At 43.2% G+C, this 26276-nt stretch overlaps 1 protein-coding gene across 4 annotated transcripts; it reads right to left on the reverse strand.

The window, feature by feature from the left end:
* Window positions 1-1510: 1510 nt before the first annotated feature.
* Window positions 1511-25755, reverse strand: RBBP7 (RB binding protein 7, chromatin remodeling factor). Of its 4 annotated transcripts, none has more exons than XM_027054655.2 (12): window positions 25438-25755; window positions 24454-24598; window positions 18807-18952; window positions 15441-15614; window positions 14315-14430; window positions 9474-9634; window positions 8590-8716; window positions 8391-8468; window positions 7707-7783; window positions 5253-5310; window positions 2686-2796; window positions 1511-1958 (listed from the first exon to the last, which is right to left on the reverse strand). In XM_027054655.2, the coding sequence occupies exons 1-12, from the start codon at window positions 25451-25453 to the stop codon at window positions 1890-1892; spliced, it is 1278 nt and encodes a 425-aa protein (XP_026910456.1). In that variant the 5' UTR covers window positions 25454-25755; the 3' UTR covers window positions 1511-1889. The 4 variants fall into 4 exon arrangements, with proteins under 4 accessions (XP_026910456.1, XP_053058091.1, XP_026910454.1 ...); XM_053202116.1 differs by having other exon boundaries at window positions 15441-15587; window positions 25438-25754; XM_027054653.1 differs by lacking the exon at window positions 25438-25755 and adding an exon at window positions 24880-25042 and having other exon boundaries at window positions 15441-15587.
* Window positions 25756-26276: the final 521 nt, after the last annotated feature.

Here is a 26276-nt window from a genome sequence, read left to right on the forward strand (position 1 = left end):
TAGAGAATACTTGGATCATGGACCATTTCACCCTCAGACTTGTTAGGAGTACATTTCTTGGTCTTGAGACCAGTGTTTTTTTAGTTATGTATGCAACTGCCTTTGTTACACCTGGTTATCACAATTCAATTCTCAGGTGTTGCAGAAAAATCTACCTCTTTCAGACTGTAGATGGAAATAACTGTGAAAAAAAAAAAGATGCAGAGATCTTCTAGTTTGTGCTAAACACACTGCTTTATTTTTTACAGCCCACGTCTTTCATGAGGATACGAATTGTTCAGAGGCAGTCTTGTTTTGCTTTTCAAAGACATTTTGTAGAGATTTTTCACTAATGTGAATCTGATTTTATCTACTCGATTCTGTGTAGATGAAGTAAATATGTATGATAAATTTAACGGCTTCTCTGTATTTTGTTCCCCATGTGTCTAACAATGTGTCTGAGGATTCCAAAGACCGCTGTAGACAGTTGGTTTCTTAGGCCTTGGGAGGGGTGGAGACTGGGTGGAAGCCTCACTTCGTGTGGCAGGCCTCCGTGTGTACCTTAGCTTTGACTCTAGAAAAATCCTAGAAGTTTAGCTGCTGTTGAGCCCTAAAAAAACAAAAACGGTACATTTCTCCAAGCCTTGACTGCTCCTAGAACATTCCAGGGTGTACCTATTCGAACAAGAGAATTAGGTGTAACAGGCGGAGAAGGGCAGAGAGAGAGGGAGACACAGAAGCCGAAGCAGGCTCTGAGCTGTCAGCCCAGAGCCCGACATGGGGCTTGAACCCACGAGCCGTGAGATCATGACCTGAGCCAAAGTCAGACGCTTAACCGACTGAGCCACCCAGGTGCCCCAGGAACTACCTAATTTATGAAGATGAGCAAAAAAGTACTTAAGCACATACAGATGTAAGAGGGGCCAGCAAACAAGTCAGGTGTAGTAATTATTTTAGACTTAACGGGCCACAAAGTCTTTGTAAAAGTCCATTTTCGTTCTTTTAAACAACCTTGTAAAATTAAGCGTAGGGCGCTGGGTGGTCCAGTTGCTTAAGTGTCCGACTTCGGCTCGGGTCATGATCTCACGGTTGGTGGGTTTGACCCCATGTCGGGCTCTGTGCTGACAGCTTGGAACCTGGAGCCTGCTTCGGATTCTGCGTCTCTCCCCCCCCCCCCCCCCAAAATAAACATTAAAGAAAAATGAGGTGTAAAAACCATTCCTAGCTGGCAAGTCTTACACAACAGGTTGGGGGGCGAACCTGGGTTTGTCCGCTTTGCTGACCCCTGCCGTGTAAGCAATCAAGCTTTTGTGGGGGAGGGGGTGGGGAGACGTGGAAGATCAGGGTAGTTCTGGGTTTACAAGTCTATCGACCACGAACACACCTACCTTCTCCCTACCTTTGCAGTAGGACATTGTCCACGTACCCTGGAGAGAAAGTCAGTTCAAGGCACATACGTACCAGCTTTCTCACAAGACCGGACACACACATACATACTCTCCTACCCAGGTTCTAAAAGAATAAAACAGACTTTATTTTAAAACTTTATTTCTGCAAAGCCAATCAACAAGTGTTGGAGGGAAAAAGTGTAAAAGTTATTCTTGCATATCTGGGAACAGCAAGCACTTAGTTTGAGAAAACAAGGACTTAAAATAGTTGAATCAAAGGCAGTACCCTGCTACTTGCATTTTAAAACGGTGATGTTCTTTCTTAACATAACTTTCTTCCCTAAAAGCTACAATATGATACAGTACGCAATAGCTCACTTGAAAGTGCTAGAATCAGAAGGTAAAGAACGCCGTATGCCATCCCACTTACATGTCCTACTATACAATGCCTTTTTGGCGCTTGATAAACCAAGCATTCGTGTAGCATTACATTCAATAGAAACGTTTCTTGTACTTTGGGTTTTAAGATCCTTGCCCCTCCAGTTCCGATGTTGTGACATCTGACTCTTCGTCATTGTAAATATTTTCAGCCTGGAGAGGACAACCAAATAAAAGCATAGGTAAAAACGCCTCATCGTTTTTACAAAATTGTCTAAAACAGCATGAGATAATTCTGTCTACGCTTTAGGATTCGCCGGTCAATGGGTTTCAGTGTTGGAAATTTTTAGGTGAGAGGTTTTCCCCCCGCACTTTAATGAGGACACACTGAGGTGGTGTTCTTATTCACCAGTGTGTAAATCGCACCGCCATACCTAGCTGTCCACGTACTGCTTATTCCTATCGTAACAAGTGTTTTCCAAAAGTATTTCAAGCATCATTTGGATGAAGCAGTAGCCCCGAAGTTAAGAGATTTGGCTGGTTAACAGCGCCTTAGAAAGGTCAGGTACTTAGTACTCCTCACCAGAGAACTAACTCAGTACCCTGCAAATGCTGCCTACGATGACACAGCAGACACCAGACATCCAGCAGTGATGCCAAGAGCCCAGGTGAAGTGGGCAACGGTCGTGCAGAGCGACCAGATGCCGTGTCCACAGCTGTGTGTGTGTGTGGTGGGGGGGGGGGGGAGGGTACACACGGGTTTCTCCTGACCGGACAGGTACATAACTGAACTAAAAGACTGTTGTTAAAACGGACAAAAGTCTTTTAAGATTGTTTCCTTTCTGTATTTGGTGTGATATGCACAACTTATAATAGAAATACTTTGAGTAAATAGTTTCTTTCTCCTTTTCATTCAGGAAAAATAAACATTTTAGCTCACCATTTGCCATATCTGCATGATGTTATCCTCAGACACCGAGCAAATGACCCAAGGTTCATTGGGGTTCCAACTAAAATCTGATATCTTGGCGGTGTGTCCTCCATGAATAAACTGTTAACAAGAGTTGAAAAATAAAGCCTTTGTTTCGTATCTTAAGTTTCCAGAGCATCAGTCTTGCTACGGAGGTTTAGAGGGAGGGGTTTACAGGCTTAGTAAATCCACCCTCCACTTATTTTGCAAATTTCCAAACCCTCAGAAAAGGTGACAGAACATAACAGTGAATGCCTGGACACCCTCCACCTACATTTCCCAAATACTAATGTTAACACGTGTGTTTCCCTACACAGACACACCTGCTGAACCACCCCTAAATAATTCGCCACACATCACCCAAAAGTAAGGGTATTTTCCTACACAACCGCACTGCCATTTCCATACCTAATACATTTAACATTAATTCAGCCTCATTATCAAATGTATATAGTTAGGTACCAATATTTAAGGCAATAAATTTCCATAATGTTCTATTACAGACATTCTTAAAACTGGCTCACCTGAGGAGTCTCCTGGTTCTTCTCTGTAGGGCCCCCCCAGGTGCCCCTTCTCCCCTTGCTAAAAGAAAGGCACACCTCCCAGCCACCCTCAATCTTTCCATGGCACATCACTCAAGGTGGGGATTAAGAACCACCACCACCACCCCGGGCGGGCGGGGGGCGGCTCTAAAAGCAAAGCCCCAGAAAGGCCAGGCAGAGAGCTTTGCTATGAAGTGAAGGGGGCAGAGGCTCACTTCCTACAAGACACAGCCTCATGAGAGAGTACTGGGCTTTCCTTACCTCAGAAGAAACCATTCTCACAAGGACAGTATGAATACACGATTTTGAACAAAGAAGTCACAGTTCCTGACCAAGTCTGATTTGACTCATTTGACAATTAGGTTACAAGCAAGGTTAACTATTTTACCTAGTAATTTTTTCAGTTTAAAAACAATAGGAAAACAACAGCTTTTCAAAATCACGTTAAGGGGGACATAAGAGAAAGTATGTTCAGACCACAGGCTTGGAATATAGAAGGAGTGCTCAAATCAAGATCCTGTTACACTAAAATTATAGTATCCAGTTTACCACAAGTAAACGTCCCTTGATTTCAGGCTCTCGTCAAAGGAGCAAAATCCTAGTGATTTCTTCAAGAACTACAAAATTGTTCTAGAACCATAAGATACAGGGAGGGTATCCAAAAATAGCTGGAAATCTTGAAAACATACTAAGTGCACGAATCAGTCACAAAAGACGTTATATTCCATTTCTAGGAATTGTCCAGAACAGGCAAATCTAGAGACACAAAGTAGATCACTGGTTGCCAAGGGCTGAGGAAAGGAGCAGACCGGGAGTGGACAGAGTTCCTTTTTGAAAGGGAAATGATCTAAAACTGATTTGTGGCAATGGTTGTACGATTCTGTGAACATACTAAAAACCATTGAATTACACAGTTTAAATAGGTGAACTGTATCTCAATGAAGGTTTTACCAAAATTAAGTACAAACAGCTGGGCGAAAACATCTTGTAGCAACGACTCAGCTAGAAAATACTTTAAAACCACGAAGCCATGCATCCCAAGACAGACTTTAGATTAAGCCACTCAATACAGAATAAACCATTTAGGTGTAGGTGCTATCATCTGTCTAGGACGACAGTTTATTAAGAAATGCTATCCTTTAATCAGCAGGACACAGAACATGCTAGCACGTGAGAGTCTCCTTATACCCCTTTGCCACTTTCTGCCATTGCTGGTGGGCATGGGAACACATCGGACAAGGAGTAAGGGGATCTTAGACGTCTGTGCAACATGGAGGTTTAGTGAGCATCTTCTTTTAAAAGTGGTGGGCAAAGCACAAGTATACTAAAACTGAGTACTGGCCTAGGAACTAAAAACACGTTACAGAGGAATGAGTGACTATGTGCCAAGTAACTGGTGGAAACGAACGTGGATTCAGAGTGACGACGGACCACTGTGAAGTCTGGCCATGCTTAGTAGGAAAGGGACTTAAAGGACGAAGACCGACAAGACAGACACACCACAGAAACCTCGCAAGGGCCAAGGAGATGTAAGTGATTCAACTAGGAGTAGGAGAGAGATGGTAGACCATGTTGGCACCAACAAGATCGAGAATGTCTTCATTTTCTGGGCAGGGACCTCAAAAACTCAGGTCACTAAAACATGTCTATATGGTTAGATAGTGGGAAGTATTGCTGAGTATCAATACCTACCCCCCCCACACCCCCCAAAAAACCCTCAGAAATATTACCATCGGGAATCAGTGAGAAACTACACTATTTCCCAGGAACCCAACTGGTTCTTAGTGAAACATTCGTAAAAACCTACTGTGCTCTATTTACTAGTTTCAATAAATGTCAAAACCCAATCACAATAACCTTTAAGACCTCCAATTTGAAATCATCTTCAAGAGCTAGCGCTTGAAGTTCTGACTTATTTTCCAGATACATGGATCAGTAACAAATTGTCCGATCTGCACATAACATTTCATCTTGCATAACAAAGCCAAAATATACCAGGAGTTCTGGAGGCCCATCTTCTGCGTCTTCTGCTGATTGTTCTTCTCCAATTTTGCTATTAAGAAAGAATATAATGCTCTCGTTATTGGAATTCTTGTAATGGGAAGAATGTTTGCAAAACCAGCATCAGCCCACAAAACACATCTTAAAACACACGCTAGAAACAACTTCTATACCGTACCCATGACAGTTTCTCTACTAATTACTGGTGGAGGGCGCCTGGGTGGCGCAGTCGGTTAAGCGTCCGACTTCAGCCAGGTCACGATCTCACGGTCCGTGAGTTCGAGCCCCGCGTCAGGCTCTGGGCTGATGGCTCAGAGCCTGGAGCCTGTTTCCGATTCTGTGTCTCCCTCTCTCTCTGCCCCTCCCCCGTTCATGCTCTGTCTCTCTCTGTCCCAAAAATAAAATAAACGTTGAAAAAAAAAAAACCTAATTACTGGTGGAAGGATGGGATGCTTACTTCCTGTAAATGATTTAAGAGCTGTTCGTAACTGAAGACCCCAAAATGAAATGGCTAGTAAAAGTTAATTTACAATTCAATATTCAAATAAATACAATTCATTATTCTTAACTGTGGTTGTTTACTGCATTGGATTTAAAAGGTGAAATAACACATCAGTCAAGGGAAGGCTGTTTTTTTTTTTTCCTTCTCTTAAATTCCATTTGTAGAATTTGCCAGCAGGCCCAACAGTGAAATCTCTTTACACACCAAATATCAGACCTGGTATCTAGCCCCAACGTGGACTTAGCTAGTAACAACTGCTGAAAAAGCAGCCGAAATACACAACCTTCCAAGTGATACTTTCTTTTTCTTCCCATTAAACTCAAACCAAACACATGCGACACATGCGACTGCTAGACAATTCTGTTTATCCTCCAGTCAGGAGTACCAATGGCTAACAATGACCTTTTTTTTGTTTTGTTTTGAATGTTTGAGAGAGACAGAGACAGAGACAGAGACAGAGAGAGAATATGAACGGACAGGGAAGGGATAGAGACAGAGGAGAGAGAATCCCAAGCAGGCTCCATGCTGACAATGCAGAGCCCAATATGGGGCTCGATCTCACGACCCCAGAATCATGACCCGAGCTGAAATCAAGAGTCGGATGCTCAACCGACTGAGCCACCCAGGTGTCCCTAACGCTGACCATTTTAATCCATAATTTTATCTAATGTAATTTTAACAGTATGCAAGTCATGAAAGAATTTTAAGAAGAAATTTTATAATGCCTGCAAATTTATTACGGGCACCTATAGGGACAATTCAGCTGCATCACTCCATACAACCACTAGTTTTAAGTTTCTAATTTTACTACTAAAATTGTTTTCAAATAAAACTGAACATAGTCAAATATCTGCTTTAAAGATTGTCTACATTTCCAAGATTCTATCATGGCCAGAGTTTGTTGCACATGAACACAGAACATTAGATGTTTAGAATACGAGCACTGTATTCCACAGTGTTTATGTCCTCTACACTGAAGGACCTGCCTGTCTCTGTAATTAAGGTGGCCTTAGTTTTAATAAACTAAAAACTTAGTCCACTTCAAAGCAATACATTTAAATGAAGGTAGAAAACAAGTTATCTTTTGGTAATTTAATGATTTAAACTTAGGATAATGACATCTTAGAAATATATATAACTGAACACCTTTATTAATGGGTCTAAAGGTTCAGACAAAAAAAAAATAAAGGAATCTGAAATTCTTCGAATAGCTACTCAAAAATCAAGGAACTTTAAACACTGGGAGAAACTAGAGCCTGGGTGGCTCAGTTGAGAGTCCAACTCTTGATCTCGGCTCATGTCACGATCTCTGCGCTGACAGCACGGAGCCTGCTTGGGATTCTCTCTCCCCCATCTCTCTGCCCCTCCCCCGCTCGCTCTTTATCTCTCTCAGAAGAACTTAAAATAAATACAATAAAATTGGAAGAAACTATAAAATACTGAGTCCCAGAAGAACATAAGCTCTCTCACAGCATGGGCTGCGCTTATCCGTTCCCAAGTGTATCCCCAGCAGTTACACAGCCCACAGTGGGAGCTCAGCTCTTCCAAATGAACCAATGAAAGCACCGAAGAGCAAGCGGTAAAAACACTCTAGGAGTGCAAGCATCACGTGAGCTCCAGTGAGACGTGAACAGCTAGCATCCACACCCCCTTTCTACAGCAAGAGTGTCCACAATACAATTATCTGGATATTTAAACCACACACACTCCCCCCAACTTCATGCCTGAATATCAACAGAAAAAAAACTCATCAATCTAGTTTGCAGTCCATTTGCTGATTCATTTCTATTTCACAGAAGAAAGACTCTTAAGGAAGGTACATGAAAGTTGCTTTAATATATTTGGCTTATTAAACCGGGGTTAGCAAACTACTCTCTAGTTTATTATTACATCATCTGCCAGATTAACATACTTCTGCAGTTTCTCGTCACCAGATTGTGAGTTACCTTAAATCCCACACGTTCAGGCGGCGATCAGTACCACTTGAAGCCAGAATAGTTTCGTTATGTGGAGACCAGTGGACCTAAGTAATACAGATTTGGAAGTGTAAAGAATCATCTGTTCCTACATTTGTGGATAGTTTCTAATCCTTGAGATTTTCCCATGTCCTGTTCTGCAATACTCTCTGTGGCCTGCGGCCCTCCTTCCTTGTCCTAGCCTTTCAAGTGCTCTTAAATGGCCCATCTCCCTAGCCTGCCCCCCGAGAAGGACCACACTTCCCAATACAGGGGACCTCAGCTAGAAATCCCCATAAACTTATTCGGCCCCATAACCATCCCAGAATCTTGTCAACTTTTCAATGAAGTGCATCTTAAGCCTATCCAAATCTCCAATTGAAACCACATACAAGGTTTTGTTTTGTTTTTTTCACTAGAGGACCCACCCACACTGGATACCTTAACTGAAGAATCCTTGGGTTTCAATTTTTAAACTGATCCTGTTTTGCAAGGTCTTTTCTACTTCTAAAGTAATCTCACAGAGCTCCAAGGTACTTCCCACTAGTTAACTAGAAGAGAAACTTAAAAATATATATACATACCATGTCTGCTATAAAAGCAAAAAAATTTTAAATAGCCCCCATCCAAAAGTTAGTAAAAACCTGACAGAGACACCAGAGAACTGTCACGTACCTGGAAAATTTCATCTTTATGAGATTCAAAAGTATGGAGTTTTAATTTTAAATTACGCAGATCCCATAAAGCTACAGTCTGAAGAAAAAATAAATGAAAAGGAATTCATTTCTCCACTTCACAGAAGAATTTTAGAGTATCTGATTATAGAACAAGGCAACTGGGTCCATAAACACCAAATATACAAAAACTTAGAAACCTTATCCGCAGAGCCAGTTGCGAGAATGAACTCGCTGTAGGGATTGAACGACAGACAATTGACCTCGGCAGTGTGAGCGTCCACGAGGTGGCTCGGCTTGGAGGTGGTATTGGACCTGGTGTCCCATCTACAACACAAAGGTACGAGGCACACAGCACAAGAGGAAGCCACCCGACCCTCCCCAGCTTGTCACACGCTCACACTCGTTTCCAGGTCCACACTGCTCCACACCACCCTATCTCCGCTATGCTCGCCCCTTTAGAGACACCCCAACCACATACAGAGCTGCCATCGGACTTCCAACCACTAAAGGACATATTCTAAACCTACGGAAAATAAACTAAGGCTATCATTCCTGGTTTCGTGTTGATTAGATTCCTGTCTTAATTACCAACTATTTCAAGCATACGCCAACTACTCTGTAGAGAATGATGTAATAATTTGATTCCTACAACCTAGCCTTGTCAAATTTTACTATCTGGCCATATTAGCCTCAGATATTAGTTTGCGAGATAAAACACATGACAGGTGACTGAGCGCAGCCCTGTGGCTGTGACCTGATGCAATCATTCTTAGCGCTCATCTTCAAAGTCACCTTGACTCCCAATTTTGATATTTACCACTACGCTACCAAGCACGTTTCTTCACATTTACACTTCTTTCTTTTTTCAAATAAAAATTATGTTCATTCATATAGCACAGTAACTTCTATGCAAAAACAGCCATTATATGGCTTCTTGTATGTCAATTCTACCTCACTAAAGTTTTTAACGCCATAATAGAGCTTAAAAAAAAAAAAAAATCAAACCACAGGCCACCAGAATCACTGATGGTCTCATACAGGACACCCATATACGAAGACCCCACTGAACCTTCCACCTTACATCATAAGTTTCTGATCATCAGCAACAGATCCAAATAATGACTCGTGTAGCAGATGCCAGGCCACATCCTCTACGACAGCTGAGTGGCCAGTAAAGATGGCTTTAGCGTCCACAATCTTGCCTTCCTTTGGTCCTGCATTTATATCCCACAGACAGACAGTCTAAAGGAAGGAAAAAACAAATAACCTTCGTTAAAAAATTATTTAACTATAGGCGCCTGGCTGGCTCCGTTGGAAGAACATGCGACTCTTGATCTCAGGGTCATGAGTTCGAGCACCAGGCTGGGTGTAGAGATTATTTAAATAAACTTTAAGAAAACTATTTAACTATATAAGAGGTAGAAATAAACACAAGGCAGAGGAAATGTAAATAAAAGTAAAGCTTCAGAAACAGAAGAGTGTATGGTTGTAGTATAGCTTCCATGATCTGAGATGCAGGGGCAAGGAAAGGAAATGGTAACAGGGACGGGGAAACCGAGCATGATGGCAGCAAGAGACAATCACATTCGAGTTTCCACCTAGATACAGTCAAGTATCTAAAAGTCAAGTGTCTAAAATTCATCTAGATTACACAATGCAACACTGAGAGCCCAACATTCCATATCTACTGAACAGAAATTCACATCCTAAAAATTCAAGCAAGGTTGGCAGACTGGGAATTAAAACTAAAACATGCCTCTTAAAAAAGCGAAGAGGCTAAGTCTCACTTCACAGCAGAAACCACTACAGCACATTAGAAAGTGAGACAGGTGCATAGCCCAGAAACCCCAACTAGGCTACTTTGAGGGGCCAAACCTTAGGGCCTGCAGACAGATCCCCACAGTGTACTCCTCAAAATATCAGCAGAACCCAAGGAGAGGCCACAGGCCTCAAAGATCACAGATCAGCAGGCTCTGGGAGTGGAGTCTTCTATTGACAACCATCACAAAGAGGAAAGACATACTGTTTATGAAAAAAACATTGTAAGCTATATAGGGCAATGATTATCATCCAAACAATTTAAGACAAAGGTAAGTCCACTAAGGTATATTTGCAGTAATACCACTGACACTGGTATGGGATTCATCTTTTTTTTTAGTTTTTTTTTTTTTTTAACGTTTATTTATTTTTGAGACAGAGAGAGACAGAGCATGAACGGGGGAGGGTCAGAGAGAGGGAGACACAGAATCAGAAACAGGCTCCAGGCTCTGAGCTGTCAGCACAGAGCCCGACACGGGGCTCGAACTCATGGACCGCGAGATCATGACCTGAACCAAAGTCGGCCACTTTACTGACTGAGCCACCCAGGCGCGCCATGGGATTCATTTCTTTTAAAATCACTTTCGAGGAGGCGCCTGGGTGGCTCAGTCGGTTAAGCATCCGACTTCGACTCAGGTCATGATCTCACGATTTGTGGGTTCCAGCCCCGCATGAGGCTCTGTGCTGACAGCGCAGAACCGGGAGACTGCTTCAGATTCTGTGTCTCAGTCTGTCTCTGCTCCTCCCCCGCTTGCGTGGTCTCCCTCAAAAAAATGAATGTTAAAAAAAAAATTAAACATTAAAAATAAACATTAAAAAAAGTTAAAAAAAAATCACTTTCTTATCTGAGTTTCAGCAACAAAGCTATTTCCCAGTAGCAGCTATTTACCCATGAACAAAAAAGTAGTTTTACATAATACACACACCTTAGCCTCTGTTGATACGTACACACTCAGATGCAAAATTTACAAGCACTGAAGAGAAAGGAACATGCAGAGCTCTTGCCATCCTCCCCTGCTCACTTCAGAAGGATCCTGGGAAGATTAGCAAGATGCCTGGCACACGCAGAGCCCTTGGGAAATGTCAGCTTTTATTAGGACTAGCAACTCCCAGCCTAGTGTCTTCAAAAGGCACTAGTAATTAAGTTACTGAGTATAACCCATCCTCCCTGTTTTGGAGACTCTATCACACCCACTTTGAGGGAAGGGGAGGAAAGCCTCCCTTTGGAGAACTAAGGGAGACCTTGCTTCCCAGCCTCCCTTGTGACTGGGACATGATGTCGGCTCCAGCAGTCTGACAAGGATTTTGAACTGTGACCATCAATAGGGAAATCTGTTGTCAGGACTGCAAGCGTGGGGAAGAGGGAGTGGAGTATAACATCTACCAGCCTGATCTCTGAGTTGTGGATCTGACCTCTCCTCTCTGTTCTGGACCATTTTCTAGCCATTACAGCAATTCTGTGAGCTACCCTGCCCAATGTCCTTCTGATGAATTCCTCTTCTGTCTGCCATCAGCCAGAGTTGGTTTCAATTGCCTGCAGCTAAAGAATCTTGACTGGGCCAATTATCTGCCTTAAATATTTAGAAAAACATCAACAGAAATTGTGACCAGTAGAAACATAAAGAAGGTCTGTGATGTGACAGGTCCTGTTCTAGGCAGGAGGATATACTAAGGAAGAAGGCAAAGAACCTGTGGCCAAGTTATAAAAGATTTCAAAAGCTCCAGAAGTCTACTCTCAACTCTGGGGGCAGTCATAGCAAACACATTTTGCTTACAGTATGGGTTCCATGAAGGAATGTATGGAGCTGCAGGTGGCAAGAATGCTACAAACACTGGGGGCGCCTGGGTGGCTCAGTCGGTTAAGCCACGGACTTTGGCTCAGATCATGATCTCGCGGTCTGTGAGTTTGAGCCCCATGTCGGGCTCTGTGCTGACAGCTCAGAGCCTGAAGCCTGCTTCAGATTCTGTGTTTCCTTCTCTCTCTGCCCCTCTGCCTCTCATGTGCTCTGTCTCTCTCAAAAATAAACATTTAAAAAAAATTTAAAAAAAAGAATGCTACAACACTGATCTACAATAATAACAGGATCACTCTGCATTTGTGTGGTACCTTTAAGATACTTGTATGAAGGATGCCAAGACAACTCAATAGGTAAATATTAGTCTCCTCAACAAACAGTGCCAGAAAAACAGGATAATCACATGCAGAAAAGGAACATGAACCCCTACCCCACACACAAAACTAAACTCAAAATGGATAAAGGACCCACCTATACGCAAGATCTAAAAGTATGCAATTCTTAGAAGAAAACATAGATGTAAATCTTTGTGATGTTGGATTATATGTAATGGTTTCTTAGGATACCAAAAGCACAAGTAACAAAAATAAAAACTAAACTGGACTCAAAATTATTTCTGTGCTTTGGAGGACATCACCAAAAAAGTGAAAAGACAAGCCACAGAGTGGGAGAAGATCTTTTCAAATCTCATCTGATAAAGGACTGGTATCCAGAATAAAAACAATTCTGACAACTCACTAAAAGAAAAAACCCGAAATTTAAGGGGCACGGGGTGACTCAGTTGAGCGTCCAATTTCAGCTCAGGTCATGATCTCACATTCTGTGGGTTCAAGCCCCGCGTCAGGCTCTGCACGGACAGCTTGGAGCCTGGAGCCTGCTTCAGATTCTGGGTCTCCCCCTCTCTCTCCCTGCCCCTACCCTGCTTGTGCTCTCTAATAAAAAAAACAAAACGAAACAAAACAAAACCACAAAATTTAAAATTTGACAAGGAATTTGAATACCTTTCCCAAAGAAGATCTATAAATAGCCAATAAAAACATAAAAAGATACTCAAAATCATTAGCCATCAGAGAAATATAAATCAAAACCACAAGGAGATACCACTTCACACCAACAAGGATGGCTCTAAGAAAAAAGAGACAATAACAAGTGCTGGGGAAGATGTGAAGAAACTGGAACCCTGGGGTACACACTGCTGGTAGGAATGTGAAGTGATGCAGCTGCCGTGGGAAAGCTTGGCAGTTTTTCAAAAAGTTAAACACAGAATTACCATATGACCCAGTATTTCCACCCCTAGGTAATGAAAACCTACATCCACACAAAAACTTGTACAAAAATGTTCACAGCCAACATCATTCAAAATAGCCCCAAAGCAAAGTAAAACAAACAAACAAACAAAAAAAACAAAGCCCAAAATAGAAACAACCCAAATGTCCATCAACCGATGAACTGGTTGTTCAGCCATGAAAAGGAGTGACGTACTGACCTATACTTCAACATGGATCAACCTTGAAAAACTTATGCTAAAAAAAAGAAACCAGACAGAAAAAAAAGCACATATTCCATTTATATGAATTACCAAGAATAGACAACTCTAGGGATGCCTGGGTGGCTCATTCAGTTAAGTGTCTGCCTTCGGCTCAAGGTCATGATCTCGAGGTTTGGGAGTTCAAGCCCTGCCCTCCATCAGGCTCTGTGCTGACAGCTTGGAGCTTGGAGCCTGGAGCCTGCTTTGGATTCTGTGTCTCCCTCTCTCTCCCTCTGCCTCTCCCCTGTTCACGCTCCCTCTCAAAAATAAATACACATTTAAAAAATTATAAAAATGAAAAAATAGACAACTCTATAGAGAAAGTAAATTAGTGGTTGGCAGGAGCTGGGGAAGTGGGGAGTGACTACTTAATGGGTCAAGAGTTTCTTTTTGTGACATTCGATGAAAATGTTTGAGTTAGTAGTGAAGATTGCACAGCTTTGTGAATATACGAAAACCCAGTGAAATGTACTCTTAAATAAAAAAGTTTTTTCAATGTAATTTCTATTTGTCAGGTCTCACACTTCATTGTTTCCATTAGATATACTTTTAAATAATGGGACACCTTTTGCCCACCTTCCTTCTAGTCTAAGGCTGCTTCAAAAGAGCTCTGTGGAATCCCAAGGCTCCACCAGGGCGATATGATAACCATTGCTCTAAATCCTGTAAAAATGTTATCACAATAATCAGCAGCACTATCTTAGAACACCTCCTGCAGTGCAGAACTCTCCCTGACAGTCTTTAAGGACAGGAGGAGATTGGGAAGAGTAAGTTTCTCACATGGTCGTCTGATGCACTCAGGAGATGTCCACTCAAATTAGAATTCCAGGAAAGACCATAGCCTTCCTTTTGGTGGCCTCTTAACCGAAGATCGGGATTACATTCTCCACTTGGGTCTAAAGAGAAAAAGAAACACATTAACTACTAAGTGATTTTCTGTTTATCAGAACTAGTAAAAGCGATTTTCATTCCTCACTGAATGAGCCGTAACGTTCATTATAATGCCTGGAAAACACCACATATGAATGACGACTTAGGACTTGGTCTGACCCCCAGCCACCCTGAAAAGCTGTTCTGTGCTTCATTGCAAATACTCAATGCAAACCAAGACTCATGACCATAAAATGACTAGTTCCTTTGCAAAACCTAGTACTAGCTCCGACACAAACCCCTGAAAACTACAGCTGTTCCCTCAAATGTGAGTGGCAGCAACCCTCCCATGGATCAAATTGTTTACAACTTTCTTGTGAGGAAAGAGTTAACACGGCAGGTCTGGTTGCTCAGCCCTTGCACGTATCCAGGGTAGCCCGCAACCATGACTGACCCTTAGCCACCCCTTAGGAATGTGACCCTCACAAAAATCGTCATCACTGACATGAGGTTGTGTACGCCCAGGGCAGTGAGGCATGCGGTAGCAGCTTGTCAAGACTTGCAGGATTGTTTGGCGATTCATGATGTACCTGGCTTCACTGCTAGGGTCCCGAGTTTCCCTCAGCATGGCAGGTCAGAGCAGGATGTGCCTATGTGACCAGACCTCTATAAAAAACGCCAGATCCGGAGACTCAAACAGGATTCCCTGAGCAGAGACATTTATCACATGCCCCTGTGGTCTGCTGCTAGAGAAAAAGCACGTTCCGTATGGCCCTGGTGGGGAAGGACTCAGAAGCCTGCGCCTGACCTCTCTGGACTCTGCCTGATATGTATCTTTTCTTCCTGCTTTTTGCTCTGTATCTTCTGCGGTGATAAACCCTAGCCAGGAGCATAACCTGCCGGGAGGTCCTTCTGTTCAATCAACTGAATTTTGAGGACGGTTAATAGACTCCCAAAATGTTTAAACCTTTAAAAACCATAGAGTACACTAGTTTCAAAAATGTTGGAGCAATGGCCTGATTTCATCACTACATACCTGGCTTAGCAGGGTGCTTTGTATAGTCAAAAACCAGCACATCGGAAGATGGTGTTTTTGTAGCAATGATGTGAGGATTCTGCGGCATATAACGAGCACGGTTTACTTCTCCTTCATGGTTAATTTTAATTTCACATTCAATTTTTCCTGTTACAGAACCAAAGCCACCAAATTCTAATGTGAGAAGAGAGAAATAAACATACACTTACGATTAAAATTCACCAGTCATTTAGTTTAATACACCCAACAGATTTTAACAGAATACAACATAACCAGAGAACACAAAAATAGGGGTTCAGTTGCCACTTGAAATTAATTTATTCTCAAAGCCCATTTGGAATGGAAAATGATAACACTATTTTCTGCAAGTTAAGTTTCACCTTGGATTTAGAATAATTAAAAACTGGCCTCTTTCAGTTGTGAAGAGGATGTAATTATTCCTAAAATCAGAAATCCATACTAGCTAACCCCCAACTCAACTCTAAGACACAAATATGCTGGCTCCACCAGCACACCTAAATTCAACTGCTAGTGGAGTGCCAAAGCTAAAACGAGGGGGCTAACCTATCTGGCGTGTGAATAAGACTATAGTGTTGAGTAGTTATTAAAAAGGCCTTGGAAAAGTAACAAAGTCACATAAAAAGTAGAAGAAGCTCTGAGAAAGCAGCAAGATGATAGCAGAAAGAATACAAGGAGAGAACATCTAAGCAGATAAGGACAAATGAGAACATTTTCTTTTTTGTGCCCATAGATTAAAAACTTGAATAGTTGCTGACACTTAAAAAACGTTGGGAAGCTCATTATAACTGTATCATTTCTTCCTGACCTATATTGCTACTTCTTTGTCCATTCCTTTTTTGTTCACCCTGTGTCTCGGGTTAGGGAATCACAACTCAAATGCCTAATGGAGCCAGGGAGGTAACAAGTAAAACAGACTGGCCAGGGCCTGGAAGAAACAAACCGAAAGTAGCAAACCATTTCTCAGTTTCAGCCAGCTCTTGCTATATGGGAATGCTTAATGAACACTGGCTCCCATGGTTTAGTATCAGTGTTCAGCCATTCTTCTCCGTGGCAAACAGAGCTTACTACTCCGTGTGGCTGAAAATCATCTCTCATTCCCCACAGCTACTCCCACACAACCATATACAATCACCTCTTTCCCTCTCCATCATGTCAATGGGAGAAATGTTCCCTAGCAAAGACCACCCCTCCTGATCCTGACACTGCTCCAAACCTGCCCCAACTTTGATTTTCAACCCAGCACCCAACCCCCCTCCCTTTGTGGACTCTAACAGCTCTAACACTTCTATATAAAGACACTCAAGTCCCCCAATTCCTTTACTTATTACAACCTGAACAGCTCTCCTCTTTAAAAAAAAAAAAAAATGGAGTTCTAGGTAAGATTTACTTCGAACACAGGGCTTTGTTTTCTCAAACTCAAAAATTTGAAAAAAACTCCCACTATTTTAATAATAGTATCCATTACAAAATACTGTAACTGAAAACAGAAAGAGGTATTAACTGAATTACTTCAGTCACTTGTGAGAATATACTGAACAAGTGACTTCAGTAACTTCATATATCCATAGGTTATGCAGAGGGACTAATTCTTAAGCCAAGGGTCCAATAAACACATACTTCAGGATTAAAAGCCACTAAAAATTTCTGATTATAACAATATTTACAGAAATAACGCATAAAGTTGTAGGGAAACGGACTGTGAATTATGGGAGTGGCAAATGGAGTAAATCATTTTGGAAGACAGTTTTCTACTATTTTAAGTGGACAGTGAATACACCATACGACTCAGCAATTCCACTCCACTAGATAAATCTTCCCACATGTGTATAAGGAGACGTGGCAAGGATGTTCACCGAAGCACCATTTGTAAATGCAAAATACCACATACACGTAATCCAACTGCCCCCAGTTGAACAATGAATGAAGTAAGGTTTAATCACAGTGGAACATCAAACAGCAGTTCAAAGGAGACAGGCATCTACATGGTACACACACACATTATCGCATAAAACAAGCTGTAAAAAAACCCTTCATATTTACTACTGTATGCGTAATAACAGTTAAAAATGGCACACTGATTCTCAGGACACAGTGATAAAGTCTTCAAGGAAAGCAGGTCAGGAAAGGGGTATGGGGTGGCAAGACTTTAGCTATAAAATATTTTATTTTCAATAAGAAAAAAATTAAAGCAAATTCCTTAAAATGTCAAGATGAAACCTTTCAGGGCTGTGCGGAAAGCACTAACCCAGCAGGTCTGGCTGCTGAGCCCTCGCCGCTCTGAGGGACACTGGGACCATGAATGACCCCTGGCCGAGTCCTGGGAACACAGACCTCAGAATGTTCTTTCCGTTACTGATGGACTGATGGTTCTGTGGTGTACACCTGGAGCAACAGACCATGCTGTACCAGTTTGTCAGGGTCGCTATGCACAAACATCAAGATTGACGATATGCACCTGGTTTCATTACTGGGGTCCTGAGTTTCAGCTGTCTTAACTGGCTGCCAGCAGGATGTGCCTGTGAACCGCCCCCCACCCCAGCCTCACATCCAGACACTCAAATGGGTTTCTCTGGGCAGGAGAGAGAGATTCCGCACATGTCCTCGTCGTCTGCTGCCAGAGAGAAAGTACATCGTGTGCGGTCCTGGACGAGACTTGTGCCAGACCTCCCTAGACTCCCTGATGCGTATCTTTTTCCTGTTGCTTCTCCTCTGTATTCTTTACTGTAACAAATTTTAGCCATGAGTATAATTTGCTATGGAGTATTGTGAGTCCCTCTAGCACAATGACCAAACTTGGGTGATGGTGGGAATACCAAATCAAGGGAATATAGGTTTGACAGGGTAAAAAAGGAAGTCAATAGCTTCCATAGAAAAACCACTGTAAACTGTTTGGTATGTATGCCTGCTTTTTCCTATGCACATGCAACACATATTATTCCTTTTACCAAAATTGGTACTATAATCACACAGAAGTTACTCGATTTATCTTGGACATCTTTCCATACAAGAGCATATAGACTTGCCTCATTCTTTGTGAGTCTATGTAAAATTTCATATTTACCTCATTCTTAACAATTGCTGCACGGTATTTCAAACATACCATAATGTGTTTAACCAATTTCCTATGAACTAACATCTGGGTTGCTAAATTGATCCTAATTTTTCCATCTTACAAATAATGTTATATCATGAAATCTTTGTGCACATGTGAGCAAGTAGTTCTATGTGATAAAGTCCTAAAAGTTAAACTGCTGAGCCAAAAGAGATTAGTAGAAAACTGTAATAACATATAACTAGAAAAAGGCACACTCCCTCAGACACCAATAGAATATATGGTATACCTACCACCCTTCTCACTGTCACAGTGGGAAGCATCAAACTGTGCATCATCGTTCGGAATATGGACTCGAGCAACCACAAGATGATTCTGCTCATCAGATGTGTGAGTCCCCAGCACTAGCCAATGAAGGGCATAATCCTTTCCTTCCGGTCTGTTTAGGAAAGAAAATAAGTCACACTAATCCTACAGGAAACCAGTTACTAACAAATGCAATCCATTACCAATCTCCATACCCATAATCATGACTTCTCACTTAAAAAATATCTTCCAACTTAGTACATTAGATATTCCTAATTTTCCAGTAAGAGACAAGATAGAATGTTAAGTTTAAGCATCGAGTCCAAAAAACTGGGTTTAAATCCTGAATCAAACTAAAATTAGCTATATTCAATTCCTTAAATCACAACTTCCTGTGGACCTCAGTGTCTTCCCCTAAAAAACAGGTTATGAGGGCAAATGGCATGATGAGAAAACGCTTTATTGACGTTCACGGTGCTTAATATTGGAGGGCCAAGATGTACGGCTCTGGGCCCCAACACTAGACAAGTTAGGCTATTTATGTTTGTTCCTAAATTTTAGTTGTTGAAAGGATTTAGTGGTTTTTAAAAGAGGTGTGAGGGTTGCTTCTATGAATGTAATTTAGTAATAACTTAAAAAATACAAGGCGAGGGGCACCCGGGTGGCTCAGTTAGGTGTCCGACTTCAGCTCAGGTCATTATCTCACAGTTTGAGTTGGAGCCCCATGTCTGTCCCTGCGCTGACAGCTCAGAGCCTGGAGCCTACTTTGGATTCTGTGCCTCTCTGCCCCTCCCCCGCTCACATTGTCTCTCTCTCTTTCTCTCTCAAAAATAAACATTAAAAAAAATTTTTTTTAATTTTAAAATGCTGAGATTTTACTAAGATTTGGCTTAAAATAAAAAAGAATAAATACATATACAACTCCAAAACCAGAACAAAGCAACCATGGTTAAGCAATAACAGGTTGTTTGAAAAAAGACAGGAGTCTTAGTTGATGTATGTTCAGTGCCCAAGAACAGCATATGGCTATCAAAAAAGATAGTTCCATCTTAGGTGAACTTACATGGGGAGGGAGAGGCAATGCATGGGAGCACTCACCCACTTAAGTTTAAATGAAAAAAAAAAAACATACCTAGAAAATAGACTCAAAGCAACTGTACTTTAGGAGGACTTAGACAAAACGAAATCTGTTCTGTACAGGGAATACTAATTCAAAACAAAAGGGAACTTCAACATATCTCAGTAGAACCATTTGAAAAGAAATGGAAATGCTTGGGAGAAAGGAGGCACCACAGAGCAATGTTAAGGCTGACATAAAAGGAAGTCACCTTTCATAGGGTTAAACAGAAATAACAGGTTCTAAGGAGCACGGTCCCAACATGGAATGGAGGACCTGAAAAATTCCTCAACTCTAAATTCAATTTGGGTTTTCCCTAACACTATAACCATATAAGGATTTTTCTTTTTTCCTGTAAATCCTTTCATCTCCATCATTAAAATACAAACCTATTATCCTGAACCAATCAATATTACAAGGTTTCCCTCCAATGCTGGAGGCACCTAAAGCCACAGAAGCACTAATGTTAAAAGACCTTGTCCTTCTGTAGCGCCAGCATCTTTTGATCACTTTGACTTCACTGCTAAGAAATTTCTCTAACAATAACAGATTGTCACAAGGTTATTATTCTCAGGAGCACTGTCTTAGCGGCAAAAGACTGACAACAACCTAAATATCCATCAATAAGGCACTGGTGACATAAATTATAGTATATCCATAAATGGAATTCTGTGGAGGCCTTAAAACAAGAGAGTGTATTGGGGAGCCTGGGTGGTCCGTTAGGTGTCAGACTCTTGATTTCGGCTCAGGTCATGATCTCCCGGGTTTGTGGGTTCAAGCCCCTCATTCGGTTCCTCGTGCTGTCAATGCGGAGCCTGCTTGGGATTCTCTCTACCCCCCACAGGCTCTCACTCCCTGTCTCAAAAATAAACAAACTTAAAAAAAACCCACCAAAACCCAAGAGTATATTTAAGCATGCTGATAGGAAAAAGTCTCCCATGTAAACCACCAATTGAAAAATCAAGTGAATAACTTACTACATAAAAAAAGATGGAGGGGAGGGGCACCTGGGTGGCTCAGTCGGTTAAGCGTCCAACTTCAGCTCAGGTCATCTCACAGTCTGCGAGTTCGGGCTCTGTGCTGACAGCTCAGAGCCTGGAGCCTGCTTCAGATTCTGTGTCTCCCTCTCTCTCTCTCTGCCCCTCCCCTGCTCATGCTCTGTCTCTGTGTCTCAAAAATAAATAAAAACATTTTCTAAAATTTATAAAAAAGATGGAGGGGAGATATGTGTAATGTATTTTATTCTGGCAGGAAGAGTTAAAAAAAAAAATGACGGTCTCTGCTCTGGGTAATGAGACCAAGAGAATAAGGGACATGGAAAGGGGATTTATTTCTTTTTACTCTATGCACTTCGTACCATCTGAATTTGAATGATTACAAAGCGTTTTAGGTAAAGACTTAAGTTAGTCTCAATATGTTTAAGAAATTATCTAATAAAAGATATGGGTTAGAGGTGCCTGGGTGGCTCAGTCGGTTAAGTGTCCGACTTCAGCTCAGGGCATGATCTCGCGGTTCTTGAGTTCAAGGCCTGCGTCAGGCTCTGTGCTGACAGCTTGGAGCCTGCTTCAGATTCTGTGTCTCCCCCTCTGTCTCAAAATAAGTAAATATTTAAAAAAAACTAAAAAGAATAAAAGATACAGAATAAAATTATTTTCTTTTATTAAAAATTTTTTAATGTTTTTATTTACTTTTGAGACAGAAAGAGACAGAGCATGAGCAGGGGAGGGGCAAAGGGAGAGGGAGACACATAATCTGAAGCAGGCTCCAGGCTCTGAGCTGTCAGCACAGAGCCCGACGCGGGGTTCAAACCCACAGAATGAGATCATGACCTGAGCTGAAGTCGGACGCCCGACCAACTGAGCCACCCAGGCGCCCCTAAAATTATTTCTTAAAAATACCTAAATGAAAATTTTTACAAGGCAAATCCACTATGTGGACAACTAACGAACTCAGTTTAAGGACAATAGCTTAGAAAGTGTAAGTAGTTACTGGGAAGTATGTAGGTAGAAGGCAGGCCTTATGAGGTTGACCAGAGTCTAGTTCCTCAAAGACCCAGGCAGTAACAGCAGCCAATATTTCCACTGTTCCATATAGTAACAAAACATAGTCACATTCCCTTATACCCAAAGAGAATCCTGCAAACCACCACATAGCTATCCTCAACATCCAAGAATGTAGGCAGGCTGGCTGGCATTTTCTTGCATTCCCAGAGCCACTGCACACCCCACAACCAGACCCCACTTCCTTGTAATGCAAAGAATACCATGGAATACATAATTTAAGGTATTTTCTGTTCTGTTCCTAAGTGTTCATATGCAAGCAGTATCTGGGAGGATGCCTAGCTGGCTTAGTCAGTGGGACATGCAACTCTCGATCTTGGAGTTGTAAGTTCGAGCCTCACATTGGGTGTAGAGATTACTTAAAAATCTCGGGGCACCTGGGTGGCTCAGTTCGTTAAGCATCTGTCTCTTGATTTTGGCTCAGATCGTGATCTCACAGCTGGTGGGAGGGAGCTCCACATCAGGCTCTGTGCTGAAGTCCCAGAGCCTGCTTGATATTCTCTCTCTGCCCCTCCCCCCAAACTATATTATAAAAAAACCCAAGAAAATAAAAATCTTAAAAAAAAGCAGTATCTGGGCTAAGAACATAGAGATCATTTTTAAAATTGTTACACAAAACATATCACAGATAATATTTTTAAAAGACTCGAGTAAGCAGTTTGCACTGAAATCCAAATGGAGAAAGTTACTACACTCTAATAAATTATTTCTCAACAATGGGGTGGGAAAATCAGCATCAGTCACCACTTACTGTGTACTTACTCTGTGCCAGCACTTTAACAGTGCCTAATCTCATTTAATGCCCTCAAATACAGGCAGTCAGAACCTACAGCACCTCCATTTACACATCAGACGACTTGGGAATGGATATTGACCAACCTGCCCTAATTTGGGTACTGAGAAGTAGGGGGCAGGATTCAAACTCAGGTCTCTAACCTTACAGTCTCACCCACCCCCGCTGTTTTCTACTGTTCAGGTAGGTCAGAAAGATCCAAGAGAATATAAGTTAAGCTGTTAAAGTTTTTAATTTACTTAACAGAAATACACAGAGTCAAATGTACATGGTACTCTAAAGGAGAACCTGAATACCTTCAGGTATTTGATGCTCAGAAGTGTTATGTCAATGCTTAGAAGTCTCCATTATTTATTTCTTGGCTACTTTTCCCACATCTGTAGATTTACACTGCGATTTTTGGGAACCCCAATGGAAGCCCCTACCTGTATGTAGGACAATGTTTGCATATGGAAGTCTGACCTTTATTTTATCTTATAAGATTAACTGGGTCTTGAAGTGCCTCAGTGGCTCAGTCGGTGGAGTGTCAGACTCTTGATTTTGGCTCGGCTCATGGTCTAACAGTTTCGTGGGTTCCAGCCCTGCACTGGGCTCTGTGCTGATGGTGTGGAGCCTGCTTTGGAGTTTTCTCTCTCTGCCCCTCCCCCACTCATGTTTTTTTCCCCCCCTCTCTCAAAATAAACTTAAAAAAATTAAATACAATTAACTTGCTCATATTTTCATAACTTGTCACAAAATCCCCTTCATAGACTAGTGTCGTCAATCCTCATTAAGTCATATACTCACATTACCTAAATTGAATAGTTTTAAAGTTCATGGCCAAATTCCTACTAGAAAAAGTGCAAGCATATGAGAAAGGTGGTCTAGTACAGGAGTTACCTCAACTCTGGGGCACCCAGATTGGGCTCAGAATCCCACTTCACCACTTACCAGTTGTGTGATCTTGGGGATGTTACTTAGCTCTATCCCAGTTTCCACCACAGTACAAGGAGGATAAAATCACAGTACTGTTCTGAGTATTAAACCAAATTAGCAGGACACAAAACTCTTCACATGGACCATACCCTATTCTGAATGTTCAATAATGACAGCACTTATTACCAGAGAAATTTAAGAAACAGCCAAAAAGAACACTCTTACGAAGACCAACAACAACCTCAAAGTGTTTTCCACGCTATTAGCCAATAAACTCTTTTCTTCAGTGAACTGTTGCTAAATTCTTTTCCCCTTTGTCCATTAAAACCTATTCATATTGGGGGCTGATTACATGAGTGTGCTCGCTTTGTAAAAATCCATCAAGCTGTATGCTTACGATTTGTGCACTTTTCCTGTATTCTATTTTTCAATAAAGTTTTAAAGAAATCCATTAGTCTAGGGCCCCCCAAAATGCTGCTCTGTATTGAAACCCAAGAAACATCAAATATGTTAGGTGTTTTCTACAAATGTCATTAAACGCACACATTCTTTACCCCCTTTTACACCCACGCTTACATGTCAGAAATCATCCCACAAATCACTTAAGTTTTGAGAATAAAAACCACCTGCCAGTTCATCCAAGAGCTAAATTGATTACACGCTCATGTTCTATGTGTAAAATGCTGAAACTTGGAAATTCAGGACAATAGCTAAATTTACGCAAAGTAAAAGTTGCCAGAAACCCTTACTTAGTCACTTCAGGAAGCCACTGAACGGTAAGACTCGGCCACTGAAGAGCATGGGTCATAACCAGGTCATACAGAAACGGCGTATTCTTCTTCCAGATTTTATATTCTTCATTGATGACACGCTCCTCCACAGTATCTTCAAACACTGAAATTTGGAGAAAGCCCATACAATTAAGCGGCTGAGAGAAATCGAAGTCAGAATCTGTACACAGATACTGGAGGTCACCTCGAGATGGCCACACCTAACCTACTCTTTAGCTTTACATCTAATTTGGACGCAAACTAACTGCTCTTCCAGAACGCGGAGAAAATATTTATTAACACCAGGAAGCTTATTTTTTGCACCTAGAAGTCAATACCGCTTGTGTGTACAGAATTGAGTAATTACACGGACGATTCTATTTTGCCAGTTACAGCTGTTCGCACCTGTTCTAAGATGACGACTCGTAGGTACAGGGGCTCCACGACCCACCCGGGGAGCCGAATCCACGTGTAGCAGAAACCCCTCGGCCCGCTCCCTCCATCCCCCACCAGGAGCGGCCTCCGCTCCCACGAAGCCCGCGTCAGCAGCCATAGGCCGGCGTGTTCCAGAATCCCCCGGACAAGGGCCGCGACCCTGAAGCGATCGACGCGCGCGCGTGGAAGGAGCTGCCGTGCCCGCTTTCCGGCGGTGGAGGCCGCCTCCGCCCGAGAGCCAAGGGCGCCGGAGGGAGCGCCGCCGCCGGAGGGGGGAGGGGAGTTGGGGGGGCGGGGGAGGGAAGGGGGCCCAACCCGCGGCCCCGCGCCCGGCTCCGGAAGTGCTCAGAGCCCTCCGCGCCGCGGTCCCGTCCAGCGTAGGCCCCTCGAGGCGCGCGCCTAGCCTCGCGCCCGGCCCCGCCCCCTGCTCCTCACGCCAATTCGCGCCTTTCGCCGGCGCGTGCCGCGGCCTCGCGCGCCCGCCGCCCCCCGCGGTCCCGGCGCGCGCCGCCCCGCAGGGCCTCTTACTCTCTTTACTCGCCATCTTGCGTCGGGTCGTTCGCCCCTCGCCGCCGCCTCGGACTCCCCTCGCTAGCCAACAGCAGCCCAACCACAGGCGTTCCTGCCTCGCCCAGGCGCGTCCACTTCTAGCTCTCGAAGCGCGAGCTCCGTCTTACAGCCTGGGTGCTCCCCAGACGCTGCGTCCTTCTCTCCTGCCTCCTCCCCGCTCGCGGGTACCGAGGTCTGAGGCGCTCTTCTCTCTCTCTCCAAACTTGGAACGAGACTTTTCAACCCGCGCCTCCCAGCCCGCCCAGGCAGCTGAGCGCAGGCGCATCCGCCCTGGGAAAAGTGAGAGGCGGTGGAGAGGCGGGCCTGGGAGCCAACGGCTCCATGGTTTTGACCAATGAGGTGCGGCAGGCGGGTTCACGCGGCGTTTGGAGGCGGGCTTCTGGGGGTGGGCGGGGCGTTCCGCGGCAGGAAGTTGGCGAAGCGCAGGCGCGAGGACTCGCCCAGCGCTCCCAGGGCCCGGCGCGGGGGCGGATGGGGGCGCGCGGGGGTGGGGCGGATGGGGGCGCGGCGTGCGAGCGGCGCGGGGGCCGCGAGCCCCGAGGCCACGGGGCGTGGCTGCTTGCAGAGGCCGTAGCGATGGGGTGGGAGGGGGTAGGGAGACTGCCGCCGCTTAGCCAAGCAAAATCTCACAGCGAGAGAGGAAAATGGTTTCTAGTCTCGAGAGATTACTGTGCCCTCAAAGTCTCCCCGATAATCACGGGCATGCAATTCTGTGCACCCTGAAAGGTTTCCTTTCCAGCCGACTGACTTTTCCTGGGGCCCGGTCGGGTGGAGGTGGGGTTCGTTGGAGGCGAAAG

The sequence above is a fragment of the Acinonyx jubatus genome, chromosome X, assembly GCF_027475565.1.
Source record: "Acinonyx jubatus isolate Ajub_Pintada_27869175 chromosome X, VMU_Ajub_asm_v1.0, whole genome shotgun sequence".
Classification (NCBI taxonomy): domain Eukaryota; kingdom Metazoa; phylum Chordata; class Mammalia; order Carnivora; family Felidae; genus Acinonyx; species Acinonyx jubatus.

Excerpts from the sequence above, each read along its gene's own strand:
- RBBP7 (XM_015075210.2), bottom strand. The coding sequence starts at position 25,027 with ATGGCTGCTGACGCGGGCTTCGTGGGAGCGGAGGCCGCTCCTGGTGGG. Across the intron at positions 7,784-8,390 it reads ATAAAGATGAAATTTTCCAG|GTCCACTGGTCTCCACATAA; the intron begins GTACGTGACAGT and ends TGTATTACTTAG. Across the intron at positions 1,959-2,685 it reads TCATGCAGATATGGCAAATG|GCTGAAAATATTTACAATGA; the intron begins GTGAGCTAAAAT and ends TGTCCTCTCCAG.